Source organism: Aplosporella prunicola (genome assembly GCF_010093885.1).
Source record: "Aplosporella prunicola CBS 121167 unplaced genomic scaffold K452scaffold_9, whole genome shotgun sequence".
NCBI classification, from domain to species: Eukaryota; Fungi; Ascomycota; class Dothideomycetes; order Botryosphaeriales; family Aplosporellaceae; genus Aplosporella; species Aplosporella prunicola.
The window spans coordinates 822,582-841,787 of record NW_022983537.1 but is presented as its reverse complement, the minus strand read 5'-3'; the positions used below and the strand labels follow the sequence as shown (position 1 = coordinate 841,787).

At 56.6% G+C, this 19,206-nt stretch overlaps 4 protein-coding genes across 4 annotated transcripts; 1 reads left to right on the top strand and 3 right to left on the bottom strand.

Moving 5' to 3' along the window:
- Positions 1 to 292: 292 nt before the first annotated feature.
- K452DRAFT_307562 (uncharacterized protein) lies at positions 293 to 5,855 on the bottom strand (the record flags this gene model as incomplete). The annotated part of the gene is made up of 3 exons (XM_033543080.1): positions 293 to 4,407; positions 4,459 to 5,420; positions 5,482 to 5,855. The coding sequence occupies 3 exons, from the start codon at positions 5,853 to 5,855 to the stop codon at positions 293 to 295; spliced, it is 5,451 nt and encodes a 1,816-aa protein (XP_033399147.1).
- Positions 5,856 to 6,323: 468 nt separating this feature from the next.
- Positions 6,324 to 9,431, top strand: K452DRAFT_214249 (uncharacterized protein; the record flags this gene model as incomplete). Its single annotated transcript, XM_033536221.1, has 1 exon — positions 6,324 to 9,431. A coding segment is annotated over one exon (3,108 nt), but the record flags the coding sequence as incomplete, so codon positions are not given.
- An 835-nt stretch (positions 9,432 to 10,266) lies between these two features.
- On the bottom strand, positions 10,267 to 17,027 carry K452DRAFT_297171 (uncharacterized protein; the record flags this gene model as incomplete). The annotated part of the gene is made up of 3 exons (XM_033541993.1): positions 10,267 to 10,546; positions 10,605 to 16,788; positions 16,850 to 17,027. 3 exons carry the CDS (start codon positions 17,025 to 17,027, stop codon positions 10,267 to 10,269), a joined length of 6,642 nt encoding a protein of 2,213 aa, XP_033399145.1.
- A 223-nt stretch (positions 17,028 to 17,250) lies between these two features.
- K452DRAFT_286260 (uncharacterized protein) lies at positions 17,251 to 18,185 on the bottom strand. Its single transcript, XM_033540265.1, has 6 exons — positions 18,082 to 18,185; positions 17,924 to 18,034; positions 17,854 to 17,870; positions 17,655 to 17,800; positions 17,525 to 17,605; positions 17,251 to 17,475 (listed from the first exon to the last, which is right to left on the bottom strand). Exons 1-6 carry the CDS (start codon positions 18,138 to 18,140, stop codon positions 17,344 to 17,346), a joined length of 546 nt encoding a protein of 181 aa, XP_033399144.1. The 5' UTR covers positions 18,141 to 18,185; the 3' UTR covers positions 17,251 to 17,343.
- Positions 18,186 to 19,206: the final 1,021 nt, after the last annotated feature.

The window sequence follows — 19,206 nt, the reverse complement described above, 5'->3', positions numbered from 1 at the left end:
AGCCTGAGTTTACGATTCTACGATACCTTCGACGACCTATGCAGGACTATCTGTACCTTCCTTCCTACGTTAGACAGCAATGATACATAGGTACATACGTATGAACAGAACAGACGCTTTAGTTGAGTGATTGGATGAGTGATTGAACAAACGACAATGACAATGACGATAGACAAAATGTATAACGAAGCAATTGGCAAAGAGTAAATATAACGAGATCTACGAACGCCACCCCACTCCAACTTTTTACCCCCACCCCAACTAACCACGCACCCCCGCCCAAACCACCCACCTACTGCAACATCCCCTCCAAGCTCTCGCCCAACACCTCCTCAATCCGCCTAATCCACCTCAACGTCTCCCCCTCAACCCCCTCATCATCATCCTCCTGCGCCTCGCTAATAAACGGCAGCATCTCCGGCAGCAGCGCCAACCAGTCCTCGCCGAGGGCGTCCGTGAGCGCTTGCTGCGCGCGCACAGCCGCCAGCCGCGTGCCCGCGCTCGCGGCGCGCATGTGCCGCAGCACGCCCGCGTTCAGCGCTTTGTGGTGGTCGGGGGAGGCGGCGGCGCCGGCGAGCGCTGTTAGCGCGGGGATGATGGCGTTGGCGACGAGGGCGGGGGAGGGGTGCGTGAGTTGCGTCAGCAGGGGTGTGCTGATGGCTGAGAAGTGGCTGGGCGACTGCCAGAAGTCTGTGCGTGGCGAGTTGGTTAGCTGTCTGCGTGCGTCTTGTGTTGTGTGGTGTGGTGTGGTGTGATGAAAGAGAGGGAAAGGAAAAGGAAAGGGGGAAAGCTTACCGTCCTCGTCGTGCTCGAAGCTACTCGTCAGCGCGCCCAGCACCGCGCCCAGCAGCGTCTCCTGCTTGATATCGCCCGGCTGCGGCGTGCGGCCCAGCACCTCGGCCGCCAGCTCCAGCACGTAGCTCGAGTAGCCCGTGACGATGGACTTGAGCTTGTCGAAGAAAGCGCCGAGGAAGACGAACAGGCTCGTCGCGCGCAGCATGCGGCCCTCGCTATCCCTCTTGGGCAGGCCCGCCGCCGCCCACTCGACCAGCCGCACAAAGAACGGCCGGAACGACGCGTCGTTCAGCTTCATCGTCATGATCAGCGCCACGTTGTTGATTTGCGCCTCGAGCGCGTCCAACTCCGCCTTCTCTTCTTCTTCTTCCTCTGCCTCGCTCGCGCCCGCCCGCGTGCGCCGCAGGTCGAACGCCTTGAAGAAGAAGCCGAAGAGTGTCTGCGTGTTCTTGACCACGACCGCCTTCGGCCTCGACTCCAGGGCCGTGTTGAGCATCTCCAGATGCTCCTTGGGCGCCGGGTAGCCTGCCTGGACAGCCGAGTCCCAGTTGCGCTCGACCGCGCCAAAGACGTCCTTTGCGTCGATTTGGCGAGCCGCGAGCGTGTAGAACTGCGCGCGGTTCTCGTCCGCTTCGTCGCCGAGGTCCGCAACGGCCGACTTGTGCGAAAGCTGCAGCGCCGAGTCGAGGTACTTGCCAGAGAACATGAACGGAATGCGCTCGATAAGAGAGCAAAGGAGCGAGTAGACGGCGTTGTGCAGGGCTTGCTTCTTGCCGCCAGCAGCAATGCTCTCTCCGAGGTACTGGAAAGCAATCGGCAACACCTTTGGGATGATAGGAATGAAGTCATCCTGCAAGATCTCAACAGTGGACGCAAGGCAGAGCAGCGAAATGATGCGGAGACGGTCCTCATTGCTGCCAAGAGCCTGGGGCCCGGCGACAATTTCAGCGGCAGAGGCCACGGCAGAGGTGTCCTTCTTGCCGAACTTCTCGGAGATTTGGTCGATGCAGGCCACGGCCGTGTGCTTGAGGCTGACGTCCGGCAACTTCTGGATGACGAAGGTGATACGGGGCAAGAACTCAAGCAGGGCAGTCCTGGCTGACACATCGCTCTGCTTGACATTGATGGCGGCGGCTTCGACGGCCTTGAGAGCAGTCCGACGGACATCGTCGCTAGAGTTGCCGAGCAGAGTGTCAGCAGACTTGACAAGCTCTGCAGTAGGCAGCAGACGAAGGAGGCTAGACAGCACTTGTCCGCAGGCATCACGCAGAGACTCTTGCTCCTTGAACTGCTGCGACATGGAGATGGTCTTCTCCAAGAGCTGAGTGAAAACACCCCGCACGTCAGCAGCAGCGTCGCTCTCATCTCTCAAGACTCTGATGACTCTGTTGTGCAGCTGCGCATCACGAAGCAGCTCAGAGAGGGCATCAAGAAGGTTGACAGCGGCGCTCTGGATCTGGTCGGCATCCTTCTCGTTCAGGCCAAACAGGACTTCAGACACAGTACGCTTCGGCTTCAGAGCATCCTCAACAAGCTCGAGGTACCGTTTGGCTGCCTTGAGGTTAGTGGTGGGATCAAACATCCTCATTAACTCCACGGCAAACCGGCGGACGTTCCTGTCGGTAGGGTACTTCTCGAGGAGCATCGAAACGATGGCGAAAAGCGAGTCATTGGGCCCGAGCGTCTTCGCAAGCTGTCCGAAGAGGCCTAGACGGCGATGCAGGGGAATGTGTTCATACGCAGCAGTGAAGCTGAGCAGAAGCTCAGCGACACCAAGAACAAGGTCCCGCTTGCGCTTCCTCAAAGATGCGGCGAGTGGCGGGACCACGCGCGAAACCGTCTGGTCAATGACGTGGGCGGAGTAATCGTCGCTCTGGCGCAGGATGGAGGAACCCATGAACGTGAAGATGGGCATGACGCTGTGAAGAACAACATCGGGCACGCACGTCGCCAGGCTCGAAATGAGGAGCAGAGCGGAGTTTTGGACCTGAGGGTTGGAGGTGTGACGGACACAGTCAACAAGGAGATCAGCACGAATGGCAGACTGATCGATGGTGGCGCCAGTAGACTTCATCTGGTCAACAATGGACAGCAGCGAGCTGATGACAAGACTCTGGAGGTAGACCAAGCTGGAGCTGGTCTGAATCTTGTAGTGTTGAAGTTCGCCAAGGACATGGAACAGGCCAGGCAGAAGCTGGGGGTGGTTCTCAGGAGACGAGCTTTCAATCAGTTCCAGCACAAGAGTCAACTTCTCCAGAGCCTTGGTAGTTTCCTCTGTGTCACGCGCATCGAAACGAGCCATTTCAGCTTTGCTAGTCCGTCTACGCTTGGCAGCCGGCGGGTTCTCTGGCAGTGACATGGCCTTGGGGACGCCCTCGAGGAAGGAGACAAGCACTTCGGTGGGTAGCTCAACAGTCCGGAGAGTCTCCAGAGCATTCTCCTGGCGGCGGCGAACGATGGCGTCCTCAGAAGACTCCAAAGCGAATCCCAGAAGGAACTCAGCCGCTTCTTGTCTTATACCCAGTTTCAGTGCAGACCAGATGGTGCGCAGGCGGTTGAAAGCGGCATCTTGAACGTTGAGTCGCTCGAGACCCAACTTACCGTCAATGACCTTCTGAAGAAGCTGCACGCCCTCGGCGTCACGAGAGCCAATTGCTCTGAGGTGCGCCCGGTCGACTTCGGCGAGATCAAGTGATTCAACTGCACAGAGAGAATCGGCTTCATCCTTAGGGAGCGAGAGCCAGTTCTCAACTGCTGGAAGCAAGATCTGAACGCGAGAGCTCGAGCCGGTTTTGCCTACCTGATCGAAGAAGGAGAGCAACTGTAACCTGACAGTCAAAAGAGGCGTGTTTGCAGCATGGCTGGCAACAAATGCGCAGGTCGCCGTTCGGAGGGAAGCCTTGAACTCTGGGCCGTGCGCCGGAGCACCTGCGTGCTTGTGAGCGCGATCATCCATGGCCGTCTGGAAAACGTGTTTAATGTGGCTAGAATCCATAGAGCACTCCTCCAGCGTAGGCATAACGGCATTCGAGAGAACCTTGGACGCATCCTCAGTGGAAAGCCACTTCACGTACTTCGTAGAACTGCCATAAAGCGATTCCTTCGCCCAAACAGGCGTCTTGCTGCCCTTTTTAGAAGTTTCCTTGGTCGAAATGCGGGTAAGAGCTGCAGCGCACTCCGCAGCAGCCTTACGAACACCCGCCGAGCTGTCCGAGAGAGCGCTGACGACATAAGGGATAAATGCCTGGAAATCCGAGTTCGCATCTTTGTGGGCTGTGAGCCAGCGGGCAAGTAAACGAAGAGCGGCGCTTCGGGCCAGAGCAGGATATGAACCACACCAGAACCGGGCAAGGAAAGTGGGATACAGAGTCTCGTCCTCTGCAAACAAAGAGACCTGGGAAAACTTCTCTAAATTGTCCGGCGAGGACATGCATCGCAAGAAGGCCGCTGAGAGAGTATCGAATACCTTCGACTGGTTTGAGTTAAGGAAGGAAGCCTCGTCTGCCTTCGAGGGCAGAGAGGATAAAACATCATCTACGGCCTCGGGCAACGCCGGCAATGAGTCCTCCATCTCAACGTCCTCAGAGTCCTCCGGCTTAGATTCCGATATCGCTGGCCGCAAGACAGTCTTAAGTTGCATCTCCAATGTCTCAACATCCATACCTTGCTCTTCGATGATCCTGCTGATTGTTGGTCCAAAAGCAGGCGATTGGTTAAGCCTCACGATGGAATCAGCCAGTTGGTTACGTTGCTCAGGAGTGACGTCGGAACCCTGTTCCATTCTCTGAACAGTAACCAGGAGCGACTTGACGATAACCGACGTTTGAAGGTCGTCGTAGATTTGAGCTTGCAGAGTCTCCTCTACGACATCCAACCATGCCGTGATATCCGAGTTTGCCGACTTGGTAAACCTTTCCAGGATTGCCAACACGCAGCCAAAAGCCAGCCTGTCGACACGACATTGCTGCGAAAGTCCCAGTATCCGGTCGGCCAACTTCTCCAGTTTCAGCAGGCTCTTGACAACAGCCTTGGGCAGCTTTGCGCCTTGCCGCTCTTGTGCCAAAATCGCGAGAGAAACGAGCGCACCGTCCAGCGTCTCCACAGACCAACTCGAAGTGATAGCCTCCATTAAACTGTTGAGCACCTTGTCCTCCAATGACGCCTTGGTCGCCATGACTGTCATGATCATATAACAGCCCAGTTTGAGCTCCGGTGCGTTCTTAAGGGAAAGCGCTTCGTTGATGACCGGCAAAACCCGCAGGAGAAGCTCTTCCTCTCGCTGGCGCTGAATGCTAAGTCGGCCGGATTTGGCCTCATCGAGCGAACCATCTACGGCTTGAGTTGCCACGCTAGCCCAGAAAGAGAGGAGAGCAGGCGACTGGTGGTGGGCCTTGGTGACTTTGAGCACGTAGAAATTGAGCGCGGAGAAGAATGCCGGGAAATGTGTAGCGGTATAGACGATGACCTGGCGGGGTGGGTTGGCCAGCGAAGTCATATACGGGTACAGGAAACGGTAGGTCGGCGAAATTTTGCGAGGCAAAATCGAGAGTAGCGTAAGAAATACGGGAGTACTGTGATATGGCAGGAACGTAAGGATGGTAAACTCGGTGTTGTACTCGTGGATGCTGTTGCGCCAAAATGATTAGCTTTCAAACAAGAAACATATGAGGGCTAGTATTCGCGCACCGGAACCGACGAATCAACCATTCGACTGCCTTGACAGCGGGCTTTAGCAATATCCTAGCCGATACAAGCCCCAGGAAGCTCTCTATCACAACGTCCAACTCTTTGTTTTCCTCGGCAGTCATCTGAGTCCTGTCTTCCGTCTTGCTCTGTTCGCTGAATAGGTTTTGCGCGAATGCGGCGAACCGGGGGTCCAGCAGGCACAGTTCCTGGAAGCCCTCATGGCAGATCTGGTATACGGTGTTGAAGTCCTGGGAAGCGGCAATCTTGGCCTCGAAGAGGAGCGACTTTCCGTGCGCGGCTTTCTGGGCCTTAAGGTCGAGCTGGTGAGTGCTCGTAGCGGCAATGGCCGCGAGCTGTTGCTGAAGAGATGTCATGTTGGCTTGAGAGAACTGGGGCCCGGGTCCAGCGCTCTGTCCATGGAAAAAGAAGGTGAGGGTCCGGAAGGTGTTGCGCTCGCGCAAAGTACAAGACGCGACAGCGGCAGATCTCAGGCTTCGCGCTCAAAAAATCCCGGGCGGTGTGGCGGGAGCTTTTTCTGCCACCATCGGCGAAATAAACCACCGATCGACATCATCAGTTGCTCTGCGCCTGGCCCTCGACGAGCGCCAGGTACGTATTGCAAGTTGCACCTGTCTGTCGGTGCTAGGTAATAAACCATGGACCAAGCTGACAAGCCCACCGTCCCCAAGTTTTCAAGTTTCAAGCCAAAAGCGCAGCCCCCGGCCTCCCAACCGCCGGAACCTAGCTCGGAACCCGAGAACCGTCATCGTCATCGCCATAGAGAGCACGACGGACGTCGCGAGAAGGATCGCGAAAGAGAACGTGAAAGGGACCGCGACAGGGACCGCGACAAGGACCACGGAAGATCGCACCATCGGAGCCATAGGCGTAGCGACCGCGAAGACCGCGAACATCGCCATCGTGACAGAGACCGGCGTGAGGAACATCGTCACAAGCACCAGCATCAGCATCGTGCTGAAAGTCCAAGACGTCATGCTAGCGAAGAGAATACAGAAAAACGCAGTGATATCCAGTCACTGGTTCCAAAGTTCGACGAAGGCAAGGACTATTTCGTCGTTGATCGAAAGGGCGACCCAGCAAACTTGATATATGGAAAACTTCATCAGTACAGTATACCGACGTATCGTAGGACTGGTTACGGTTGTGTTCTAGGTCTGCCTTTGGATGCTAGAATTGACAAGTTTGCGTCGGATGATCGGTTTGTTGTCATTGATGACAATCGCCGACGCGGTAGACTCGACCGTCAAATATTGTCGAAGCGCCCACGCGCAAGGGAGCCGCCAACATTACGCCTGATAAAGGTTTCGGATGCAGATTTAGCCCAGGAGTCGCAGTTAGACTACCTCCCTCTACCGGGCAGTAAGAAAAGAAAGCGTGGGTCTGAGTCGCCGGAGCCAGAAGAAGAACATGTGGACTACAGGTCTATTGAAGGAAAAGCTAAACCTAGCAATGACCCTGCAGACCCTGACCTTGAATATGCGAGCGATGAAGATCCAGCGCTATACCACGATTTTCTGGTCGAAGCTAAGGAACGCAACGCTAAGTTGTCAAGGAGAGTGAAGGATGAACCGACCAATGTTGAGGCATGGCTTGATTTCGTCGAACACCAAGAAGTTATGATTCGCATAGGATCTTCTGACGTGCAACGACAATTGACGACATCTGAACAAAAAGCGCTTGCTTCCCTCAGAGTGGGTATCTACCAAGAAGCGCTGAATTCTATGCATTCGGAGCGTCTCCTTGTTGGACTCATGGAAGAGAGCTCCAAAGTTCAAGGAAGGAAGGAGTACTTTGCGAACTGGAAGCAAATTCTCGAGAAAAATCGACAAAGCTCGAGTCTTTGGGTGAAATATCTCGATGCTCTCCAGACGAACCTCGCCGAATTTCAATATGAAGAATGCAGATCTAAGTTTCTGGACTGCCTGAAAATGCTCTGCGGAACTGGTCTGGATTCAAGAGACTCGCAAATATTACGCCTCTACATTTTCCTGAGGTTAACGACTATGATGAGCGACGCCGGCTATCGAGAGCGAGCTGTTGCATTATGGCAAGCACTGCTGGAGTTCCAAATCTTTAGGCCTGGGAAAGGCTTGCAAAACGATGCCGATTACAATCAGTCGCTATTAGTCGATTTTGAAGATTTCTGGGAAAGTGAATGCCCGCGCCTCGGTGAACCTGGGGCTGTTGGGTGGGTCTCTTCCAAAGTTGACGAGGAGTATCCTGACCCTCCTGAGCCATCTACAGAGCAAGAACATGAGTTTGAAGTGAGCGATATGTTCGACTATTTTGCCCAAAAGGAAAGGTGGCAGATGAATTCGTACCCATGGCCAGGAAGGACTATCGACGAAGTCGGGGAAGACGACCCCTTCCATGTTGTCCTATTCGCAGACATCGAGGAGGAGCTAGGGTTGCTACAAGATCCATTCCCACCTACAATGCTTGTTGAGGCGTTCTTGTGCTTTTGGCACTTGCCCCCGCTTCCTACTTCAGACCCCCTCACTCGAGCATGGTGGCTTGACCCTTTTCTTCGAGATGAGAGGTTTTACGTGGATACGCCTAAAACTTTGCTCCTTGAAGCATCATCCGCTGAGACCGAGACTGTGGGGCTTTCTACACTTGAAGCCTACAAGCCTCCAATGGCCAATTACCTTGTCACAACCCAAGAACTATTCGGCGGCGGGTTTTTCAGTGGCGAACGTAGCCCGGATCAACAGGAGTGGCTGAGAAGAGCTTTGAAGACTTTGGCAAATGCCACTTCAGAGGACATCGTCGCTGAATATCATCTCGCTTTCGAATGGCACTGCAACCCGAGTGGTGGTGTGGCGAAGACTGCCAAAGCGCTGCTGAAGAAGCGTTCTTCCAGCCTGCGACTGTACAATGCCTACGCTCTCATTGAGAACCGCACCGGTAAAAGTGCAGCTGCAAACCACGTCTTTGCGATGGCACTGGGTATGAGCACGCAACTTCCTCAAGACGCTCAGAAACAGTCAATATTATTATGGCGCACCTGGATTTGGGAGGCCCTACGTGGAGATGATTTCACTGCCGCGAGGCACCGAATCGGCTCTATAGGTGCTGCCAAACCAGTCCCCGAGCCACCTACATGTGCTGTCGACGAAGAAGACTGGTTGAGTCCTTCCACGGTGCTTCGAGTCCGCAACATCTTGACCGAGGGCCGTGATCATTCATTATCAACAGGCGTTGCAGAACTCGGCGTCCTGTACGCAGAGTGTCTGGCACTACTCGCATACATACAGTCGGACAGCGACATCACACCGGCACTAGCAGTATTCCAACAAACCAACGCTCTACTCTCCTTGCGCAACCTTCACCACTCCGCTGCCAACGAAGCCCTGCACCAAGCAAAATGCCAACTCCTCACCTATCACAGCCAACGCGCGCGCCTCTCCAAGCCCTCGATCACACGCTCCGAGCTCCAAGAGAGCATCGCCCTCTTCCCAAGCAACACCATCTTCCTCTCCGTGTACGCGGCAAACGAGGCGCGCTTCCGCATCGACGACCGCGTCCGCGCCATCATGCACGACGTCGTCCTCAAGCAGGACGCCCACTCCATCGTCACGTGGGCCTTCAGCATCCACACGGAAGCCCAGCGCGGCGCGCATTTGGGCGGGACGACGCACGCGGTGCGCGCGGCCTTCGAGCGCGCCGTCGAGAGCGACGCTGGCCGCCGCTGCGCCGCCCTTTGGCGCTCTTACGTCGCCTATCTCGCTGCTCGCCCCGAGTCCGCCGTTGCGGCCAAGGCGGTCTTTTTCCGTGGCCTACTGCACTTGCCTTTCAAGAAGGAGTATCTCATGCTGGCGTTTGAGCGGCTGCGCGAGGAGCTCGGCCCATCCGATTGCAGGCGCGTGTATAACACGTTGCAGGAGAAGGAGCTGAGGGTGCGCGTGGAGCTGGACACGATGCTCGAGAAAGCGGATGCGGTGGCGGAGGAGCGGCAGAGGCGCTTGAAGGAGGCGGGAAGGGGATAGATAGTAGTAGTCGACAGATTTCCAGTTTGCCTCACACATCAACAGATAACGTAATGCTTCTAGAACCCATTCATGCAATTGGCATCAACATCCATGTTCTTATTCGTACGCGTACATACGTACCTATCTCTATATAAGCCCGACCCTGCCTTTATTCGCTCTCTCATGATTGAGAAACGTCGCTACTTATCCCGTCAAAGCAAGCAAGCAACTACCTAGCTAAAAGGAAAAACCGCGCCTATGCCATACACACCATGCTTATAATTGCCACCAAAAAAGATACCACACGAAAGAAGAAGAGGAAAAAGAAGAAAAAGAAAAAGAAGAAGCAAGAAAAAAGAATCAAGCAAAAAGAAGAGTTTGAGCAAAACATGAAGGGAAGAGAAAAAGTAACCGTTCCGCCGCTCTACCCACCAGCCAGCCATCCCGCCCGTGCCGTGCCCGATAGGAGCTTTTTTGCAAAGCAAGTGCAGCAAAGCAAGAAGATGGATGCATGAGAGTGAAACATGATGCATGATTGATGCCTTGCTCGAGAAAACACAGAACGCCCAGTCCATGATGTGCGATGCACGCACGCATTCGCGCATGCTTTTTTGTGGCTCCACGACGACGATGCTGTCTTTTTTGTACCGAAAATCCTCGTCGCGGTTGGAAACACTACTGCTGATGCTGTCGAATTATGTATGTATGTAAGGGTGTGGTACTCCCATGCGCGCCAGCAATGTCGAAGGACTTGAAAACAAGACGAAGAGAACCTAGGTTAGGTAGCGAAGCCTCATGCCCGAGTCGCGGCAATGGCTGCCTGCAGGCCGACAATGCGCAAGCTCTTGCCGTTGCGCGGCTTGCCCGCCATCAGCGCAGCCGTGGGCTGAAGCCCGTCCTCCCATCGGCGGAAGACGGCCTTCATGTCGCGCGGGACACCCTCGAGCACGACCGTGCTGACGGGCACGAAGGGCCGGTCCTCGAGTGATGCAGCCAGGATACCGTACTCCTGTGCGAACAGCAGCGCCGTGCTGAAGGCGTGAGCCTGGGAACGCGAAAGCGCGCCGACAATCCTGTAGCTGTATTAGCAACGCGTTCTGTAATATCCACGGAACCTGTGGGGACACTTACACATAGACCTCGAAGAAGGCGTCCAGGACGTAGATTGATTCGGCCTCGAGGTCCACCTGGGCAAACGGCGCTATCTCCGTCACATCGGCCTTCATCTTGGGCTTGTCTCCTCTTTCGGGGCTGTCGGGCACGGCGAGGGCGTTGTTGTGGCTCTGCGGGAAAGAATTCCGTGTTGGCGATTCTGGAGGTGGAAGGCTACTCGAGGAGACGCGCCGCACGAGGGCGGGCCAGAAGGAGCTCACCTGCATGAAGCTGCTGCTCATCGTAGCCGCCGGTTTCTCGTCGATGCGGAACAGACGCGCTCCGTATTTTTCGTACTTGGCCTTGAGCCGCCAGTGGTCGGCGCTGCGCGGGATCCGCTTGATTCCGTTTTCGGGCGCCGGGAATATGTCCAAGAAGGCGCTGGGCTCCTTGCCCTCGTCGACCTCTTCGATCTCTGGCGTTAGGCCCAGGTCCATGCCGATCAAGCGAGCGCAGCCGAGCTCTTCCGCGTTGCAGCCGAGGCCCTTCCAGAGGAAGATCTTGCCAGACAGAAGGCCAGTGCGAGAGGACACAAGGAAGGGGAAGCCCGAGCAAAGGTTGCTCAGGACCAGCTCCACCTCGTCAAAGGCAATGTTTCCAAGGTGCTGCCGACCGCAAAGCATGTACTCGTTGGAATGCTCTTGCCGCGTGCCCTTCCTGGTGATGAGAATGCCACCGATGCCTTGGAAGAAATTGGGAGTCTCCTTGCCTTGTCTGATGATGATGAGCTTGCCACCTGCGTCGCGAGCTGCCTTGCGAGCAAAAAGCTGAGCGTCATCGACCATAGGCTCAGGCACTGCCGATCCAGCCCATAGATAGACCTCGGTAGTCTTGGCGCCGTTGGAACTTCCAAAGACGTGAGTGCAGAGGTACATTGAGTTGTCGTACAGGATATGCTCCTCTTGGCTTGGGACAGGCGAGAGTTTTCCATCTCCAGTAATTTCTTCCACTTGCTTGCGCACAGTCTTGATCTTCTCGTGGCTCAGCGGCTGAGCAGTCAGTACAGCGTTGGTATCAATGTCCAGCTGGCTAGTCGTGACGGGCAACTCGTCAAAGAAGTCTCCAAACATGCGGCCAGCCTCGGATGTGTGAGGAATCGGCGACTCCTGCTTAATCTGCGGCAGCGGGGGTGACATGGAATCAGGCTTCTTCGGCGGCTTTGGCGGGAGGCCAGCGCTGAGTGGAGGAGAAGGAAGTGGCTTGGAAACCGGGCGAGACTTCGTTGGCGGGGTAGGCTCGGCAATTTCTGGGACAGACGGTTCCTGCTTTTCCTCGATCTTGCTCTGCAAACGGTTGCTGGCATCCTCAAGGCCAATACCCAAGCCAACAGGACCTTTGGGGGGCTCCGAGCGCACAAGGCCGGCATTTTCCATAGCTTCCTGCTCATCCTTCCTGGTAGGCAACTTGATAGGAGATTTCGTCTTGGAAGCAGTAGACTCAGTACTCTGTCGGCCCCAACCGGCAGCGGCGTTCTTGACAGACGGAAGTCCATCATTCGGCTTGGCTGGCAAATCCTTCTCCTCTACAATTGCTGACGGCTTAGGCATAGGCTTCAAGGGCTTCGGTGATTCAATGGGCGTCTTGGGGCTTGATTGTTGCTGATTCTGCTGGAATTGACGCATGCGCTCAGCAAAAAGCGGCTTCGGAGCAGCAGAGGGAGTTTGTTCGGCATCCTTCTTCTGCTCCTCCTTCTTCTCCTCAATCTCCTTCTTTTGCTCAACCTCCTTCTTCTCTCCAGAAAACCTCTTTGCAAGCTCTGGGGATTTGACTGGAGGGCTAGGCTCAGCAGGAGTAGAATCAAGCTTTCCTGAGATTCTCCTGATAAGATCGGGCGATTTCGCTGGAACCGGGGGTTCGGTCGGGGTTGTGGGCGTGCTCAATCTGTCCGAAGCCCTCTTGGAGCTGTCTGAACCACTCTTAGAGATACCTGAGGTTCTCTTGGAGCTGTCAGTTGAATCCCTCTTAGAGATTTCCGAGGCTCTCTTAGAGCTGACTGAAGCCCTCATGGAAGTTGCCGATGTCCTCTTAGAAACCTGCGGCGACTCGGTTGGCACACTAGAGGGAGAAGCAGTTCGAGACTCGAACTTCTCCGAGATCCTTCTCGTAAGCTCAGGCGACTTCGTCGGAACCGGCGGCTCAGTAGGCGTAGCCGGCGAATCAAGCTTTGCAGAAACTCTTCGCGTAACCTCTGCCGACTTGGCTGCCACAACAGGCTTCTGCTTCTGCTCAAGCTTAGGCGAGTCCGCGGCGGGCTCCTTGGCAGCGGGCTCCGTGGCAGCGGGCTCCGGGGCAGCGGGCTCCGTGGCAGCGGGCTCTGGAGCAGCAGCAGGCTTGTTCAAGGAAGTCGGACGGGAGCTAGGAATATCAACTTTCGGCTTGCTGCTCAAAGAGGTCGGGCGCGAGCCAGGAAGATCATCCTTTGGCTTGCTCAAAGACGTTGGGCGGGATCCAGGAAGATCATCGTTCGGCTTGCTCAAAGAAGTCGGGCGGGAGCTAGGAAGAACATCCTTCGGCTTGACAAGGGGCACCGTCGGCACAGGGACCGAGGCTTTCCTGACATGCGTGGACTCAGTCTTGGCAGGGGCCTCCTCGGGTGTCGCAATACCAGAGTCAGTCTTGCCCTTGGGAGCCCGTCTCTTGGGTCCACGGGCACGGCCCTTGGTAATGTGAGTAAGCTCCTTGGCCGGACCCTTGGGCTCCTCAGGAGAAGCCGTAGGACCAGACGCGCCAGAACCACCAGATTCGCGAGAGCCAGGAGCGCCGTTTGCCATAGGTGGTCCACGGGCCAGAATTCCAGCCAAAGCGGGGTTGAATCGGTCAGCGAGCTTGCCAGGTCCAGAGCCTCTGTTGGCCAATTTTCCGACAGGCGCCTCTGGTTCCTTCTCACTCAGTGATGACTTTGGCTGATGCTTCGTCTCAGTCGACTTCAATCCAGGGAACCGATCGGCGAGCTTGTTTGGAGGGCTAGGGACCCTTTTCGGCTCCTCTGCTGGCGCAGCGGGTTCCTTACGTGCAGGAAACCGATCGGCAAACTTGTTAGAAGGGCTAGGGGCCCTGTTCTGTTCCTCTGCGGGCGGCGTGGGTGACTTCAGTGCAGGAAACCGGTCAGCGAGTTTGTTCGAAGGGCTAGGTGCCCTGTTCTGCTCCTCTGCGGGCGGCGTGGGCGACTTCAATGCAGGAAACCGATCAGCAAGCTTGTTCGAAGGGCTAGGTGTCCTCTTCACGTCCTCAGCGGGCGGAGTGGGCGACTTCAAAGCAGGGAACCGATCAGCGAGCTTGCCCGTAGTAACAGGGGATTTCTTCGGCTCCTCGATTGGCGGAGTGGGTGACTTCAACGCAGGAAATCGGTCGGCAAGCTTGCCAGGGGCCCTTTTCGGCTCCTCTACCGGCGTACCGGACTCCTTGCTCCAAGAAGGCTTCGCGCCATGCTTCAGTTCCGACGGCTTGGCAGCGGGAGGAAACCGATTGGCAAGCTTTTCGGAAAGGCCAGCGACCCTCGCTTGCACTTTCGGTGGCTCGGCCTTTGAGGCTTCCTCTATTTTGGCTTCTTCCTTGGGCAATTCTTCCTCCTTAGGCGCCTCCTCTTTAGGCAATTCGTCTGAGGTCTCCTCCTTTGGGACCTCCTCCTTCACATCTTCATTTTTCAGAGCCTCCACCTGCGGCTCTTCTTGTTTTGGGGTCGCCTCTTTAGGCGACTCCACCGGGGTGATCACTTTTGGGTGCTCCTCATTTGGGTGCTCCTCTTTTGGGTCCTCTTCCTTTGGGTCCTCTTCCTTCTTTTCGACCTCTTCACTTGCAGTCTCCGCCGGCTTCTCTTCGCTGGGAGACAGCTTGGCGTTGGCTACTGATTGCTTCCTCTCCCTTAGGCTCTTGCTTAATGCGAGAGCTTCAGGAATTGGTGACTCATTGCTTGGGCTTGAAGATGGGGGGGTAGAAACACTTCCCGTCCGGCCCAGATTGAGACGTTTTGATAGTGCCTCTGGAGCGGCATCTTCGGGAGAAGCGCGAGAGCCGGTCCTGCTGTGAACACCCGTCTCTTGGGCCTTCATCTGAATGGATTGCCTCTGCTTGACCAGGCTGTCGCGCAGTTCATCACGTCGCTCGCTCTTCTGCGGGCCATCTGTCTTGGTCAGGCCTCCCTTGCCACGCAGGATGTTGTCCTTTAGCGTGTCAGGGGCGACAAACTTGTCGGTTTGCGTTCTCTTCAGCTTTCCAAAGACATTCTGAAACTCCAAGCTCTGGTCCGCAGGGGAGCTGGTCTTGGGAGAGTCAGCGGGGGCGGTGGACGTGGTGGGAGCACGGGCCTGGCGGGTCTTGAGATGAGTTCGGAAGTCCTCCACCGGGGCATCTTTCTTGGGCGGCTCAGCAGCAGGAGAGGGAGATTGGCGAGACCTGAGTTGCGATCTAAAGTCGAGTTTGGGAGCCGTCTCGGGCTTAGCCGACACGGTAGGGCTCTTCGGCCCGCCTGTCTGCCTTAGGCCGGGCGACTTGAGGGCAACGGCCGGCTTCTCGGACGTGTCCGCCGGGCTGTTCAGAGTAGGGCTTGGAACAGGGTCCTCCATGGTCGCCGCCGTAGGAGATGGCAGGCGTGCAGTCTTGGTGTTGGGTGACGTTGCGGTAGTCTCTCCCGCTTCAGGAGCTTGAGGTTGCTCCGGCTCGGTAATTTTCTCGGTCGGACTTGGATCCGCATCAGGCGATTGCGCTACAGGGCTGCCTGCAGATCCCCGTGATATCGACTTCCCGCGGAACCGAGCAGCTGGGCTGATAGGTGCCGCTGGAGAGGATGGCTTCGGGAGGTCTGGTATTTTGGACAGATCGACGCTTTGTCTTTGCGCCTTCACTTTGCTGATCTCCGCCATCCAGCTGGGCTGCTGTGGCGGCGGTCTGGGCTTCGGCGACTCGGGCTTCGCCAAAAGAGCGCTCTCCAGCCAACTTGACTTGGTTGGGCTGCGACTCCAACGCTTGGTGGGACTCGACGCGTCAGGCGAATTCGTGTCGTCCATTCCAGGGTATGCAAATGAGCTCAACGATTTTCCCCTGCTGTGACGACGCATAGAGAGCGTGGGCCTAGGGAAGCCTTCGCTGGCGGGAGGGTCATGCTTCTCGACAACATTTTGTATCACGGTGCGGTTGCTGTTGCTTGAGCTAGGCCGCGAAGGGTATTCGCCATGGCCGCTGGGTATCGCCTCCAACTTCGGCAAGCTGCTCGAACCCATGATTCCGAGTCCACTAGTACTGCTGGCTGTAGAGGTATTCCTGGTAAGGATGGGGGCGCCGTGAGTGCTCCACCTCTTGTTGACGCTATCCGAACGCTTCATCATGGCGCTTTGCACAAATCCACCCATCCCCTTTGTCGGCGACGGTGACCGGTCTGCCGCAACGCGTCCCTGTGCTGGAGACATGGCCAATGGGCGAGGAGAGCCTGTGCCCTCATTGTCGTCTGTAGAGGAGCTGATCTCGGAGCCAGGCGGGCGGAATTTTTGAGACTCGAGAGTCGGGAGCAGGGTTTTGGCGGCGTCTGGGTTGCTGAAGCCAGAGACGGACGTGTCTCGGGAGAGACGCGTGCTCAATCGGGCACTGTTGCGGACGGAGCTGCCTCTTGACGGCGAATCGGAGCGGACGCTCTCGGTGGGCGGGCTGGACGCGCCCTCGGTGGTGGCAGTGGAATCGCGCATGCCCGGCAGCTGTCTCCTGCCAACGGCCGAGTCTACTTCGGAAGAAGCGTCTTCGTGGCTCCGTCTGTTGGCGGGCGAGCCAATGCCGCGATCGGCAGTCTGCCTGAACCAGGCGGGGTCTTTGGAGGCGAGGGATTGGGCAAAGTGGGATCTCGAGGGGTTGTCGTTCTCGTCTTGAGGAGGATCGGGGGTTGCGCCTCGGCGCGGGGAGCGTGCGACAATGTTTTCGGCGGCGTAGGCGCTGAGAGGCCGGCGGCCGCTAGACGAGGTTGGGCGGCGCTGCTGCCACGAGAGGGTGCCTGAGCGGGAGGGCGTCGGAGGGTCGGCGGGCGACGAGGAGCCGGTTAGGCGGCTCAGCGCGTCCTGGTGCGAGGCGTCCATGGTGATGGGCGACGCGAGAGGCTTTTCGTGCGAAGCGGTGGGCGTGTCAATGGGCGCGGGCGAGCCGGCGACCGAGCTCTTTGCGGGCGACAAGGACCGATGGCGCTCTGTCGAGGACGGGCGTTAGCAGCGAGAGGACGCGCGACCAAAACACAAACATCAGTGTACCAGCTCTCCGCGCAGCGCGCTCGGCGCGGCCTTGCAGAATCTGCTCCTCCAACAATCGATAGCGCTCTGCGTCCTCCTTGTCGCGCTTCTGGCCAAGCTCGCGGATGTGTTCCACAAAGGTGCTCGGACTGATTGGGTCCTGCTGGACGGGCGGGGCCTCCTCGTGTGAGTCGGCCATGATGGGCGGGCGGTTCTTGTTCCACCAGCCGGCCGCGGCGATGTTGGTGGGCGACTGAGAGAGGTGGTAGGTAGATAAACGCCCGCTGCTTCATCGGCCGCCCGACACGCTGCAAATCACATTACTATTATTCACGCGGTGGATCGAGCTGGCGCCCGACCGCCCGGCGTCTTTGCTGGCATTTGCCCTCGACGCAAAGATGCCAACACCCAAACGCTGCCGGTGCGGTGTGTGAGCCTTGTTTGATTGATGGTCGCGCTAGCCCCGATCCTCGCCCGCCCGCTTCCCTACGCTTCCTTTCCTTGCTGCCGCCCTCTCAGAACAGGAACAGCCGCTCCCTGGCGTCCTGAATCACCCATGCCAGCCCTTCCTCGAGGTTCAGCCCTGTCATTGCGCTACACGCCTTGATCGTCCACTTGTGCGTCGTGATGGCCTCCAGTTCGAGCCCCTTGTTGCGTTGTCAGTGGCTGCGCTCTCGGGCCGCCGAACAAACCCACCTGGCGTATCTCGTCGTCGCTCATTGCCCCAGGAACGTCGCTCTTGTTCTTGAACACCAACAGGCTTGCCCCCATGAGCCGCTGTCGATCCTGTCAGCCGCGCGCCTGCAAATGCCAACCCGGTACTTGCCTCTTCGAGGAGCAGCCCCTTCAATTCCCTGCGGCAGTCGTCGATGCGCTCGCGGTCCGTCGCATCCACCACCCAGATAAGCGTGTCCGTCTTCTCGAAATAGTTCTTCCAGTACGTACGCAGCGTCTTCTGCCCGCCTACGTCCCCTGGTAGCCGTTGAGCGCATGCCCAAGCACGAGGGGAAGAAACAAGCCCTTACAGATATTGAGTTTGTACCTGGCGCGTCAGACCAGGCGCCCGCACGGGGTTAGGTAGAGACTGCAACTCACCCGTCATAGTCGATCGTCTTGATGATGAACCCCAGCGTGGGGCTGACGCTGTTGACGTCCTCGTTCATGATCTTTTTCACTATGGTCGTTTTGCCGGCATTATCTAGGCCTCTGTACAGCTGTCAGCGGGCGCGCGGCAGGTCTGTTTGTCAACTCACAGCATTAGGATGCGCATTTCCTTATCCTTCAGCCGAGCCTTGCGCAGAATTGACAACATCTTGAAATTTGACGCGATTTTTGACGCGATTTTTGACTTGCGCCAAAGCAATGTCTGGGGTCGCGCGATGAGAGAGAGGACAGGCAGATCCGGGCGGGCGGCTCGTTTCGGCAACCGCTATACCGCTTTCTAACGCCAACGTCCAAACACCAAACGGTCGTCAGTAATAACCGTTATACGGCTTGTGGGTGCGGTTGCATTCATGACATGGATTTTTGGTCATCGTCGCGTTGACATGCAAGTGTCCTTAGTCTGCATTAGCTCGGCGTGTTACCTATTATTTCTCGCGCAACTCCCTTGTGTCTTCCTTCGTGTAGGTGCTTTCCAATCTTAATAACTCAGAATATCTTTTTTCAAGCCTTATAACTCTGAATCATACCCTCGACGGTAGAACCTGGTACCGATGAATAAATTACCTCTGTAGGTAGGTACCTAGTTACAATTGAGCCTTCGCATTCAGGAAAGAGCCCTCCGACACAAGTGACACTTTCATCTCCACGCACATTCCGCCAACCCATCTGTGAAAGTACGCCTTAGGGGCAGCTAAATTGTTTCCGTGCTCAGTTAAGGCTACCTCTCCCAGATACTGTGAAAGGGCATATGGACTGCGACGCCATTGCCACTTTGTCAGCAAACAGCAGTGCCGATACCGACTACAAACACTCCACAGAAGGTCTTGGTGATTGAATTTCTCTTTCTGAGATCCCTCCAGTGTGCCAAGCAAAATATTGTCACCGTCAGTCCTGTTCGAGACGGAACAAAAGCCAAGGGCTTCGTGGCGCACCCTCGCAGTCATCCGACGGGGCCTGCACCTAGCCTAGTCACTTGCTGCTTCGCTACCGACTGATTCACTTGAGGCACGTGCTTGCCTGTTTAAGTTGCAACCCCCCACGACGTCCCAAACAACACCGCGGCTTGAACTTCCTTCGACCAACATCAACCAAGACTCCAAAGGAAGGCATACTCGTCAAGCAATGGAGGACGGAAACGCTTCATCTAGGCCTCAACGCAACACGCCTTACATCCCACCACACCTAAGAAAGTCTGCCGCTCGCAAACCTCAGTC

What these genes read in the sequence shown, in the direction of transcription:
- K452DRAFT_286260 (XM_033540265.1), bottom strand. Translation starts at nt 18,140, where the DNA reads ATGTTGTCAATTCTGCGCAAGGCTCGGCTGAAGGATAAGGAAATGCGC. An exon ending in GAAATGCGCATCCTAATGCT is followed by an intron (nt 18,035 to 18,081) that starts GTGAGTTGACAA and finishes ACAGCTGTACAG; the next exon opens with AGGCCTAGATAATGCCGGCA. An exon ending in AGGGGCTGCTCCTCGAAGAG is followed by an intron (nt 17,606 to 17,654) that starts GCAAGTACCGGG and finishes CAGGATCGACAG; the next exon opens with CGGCTCATGGGGGCAAGCCT.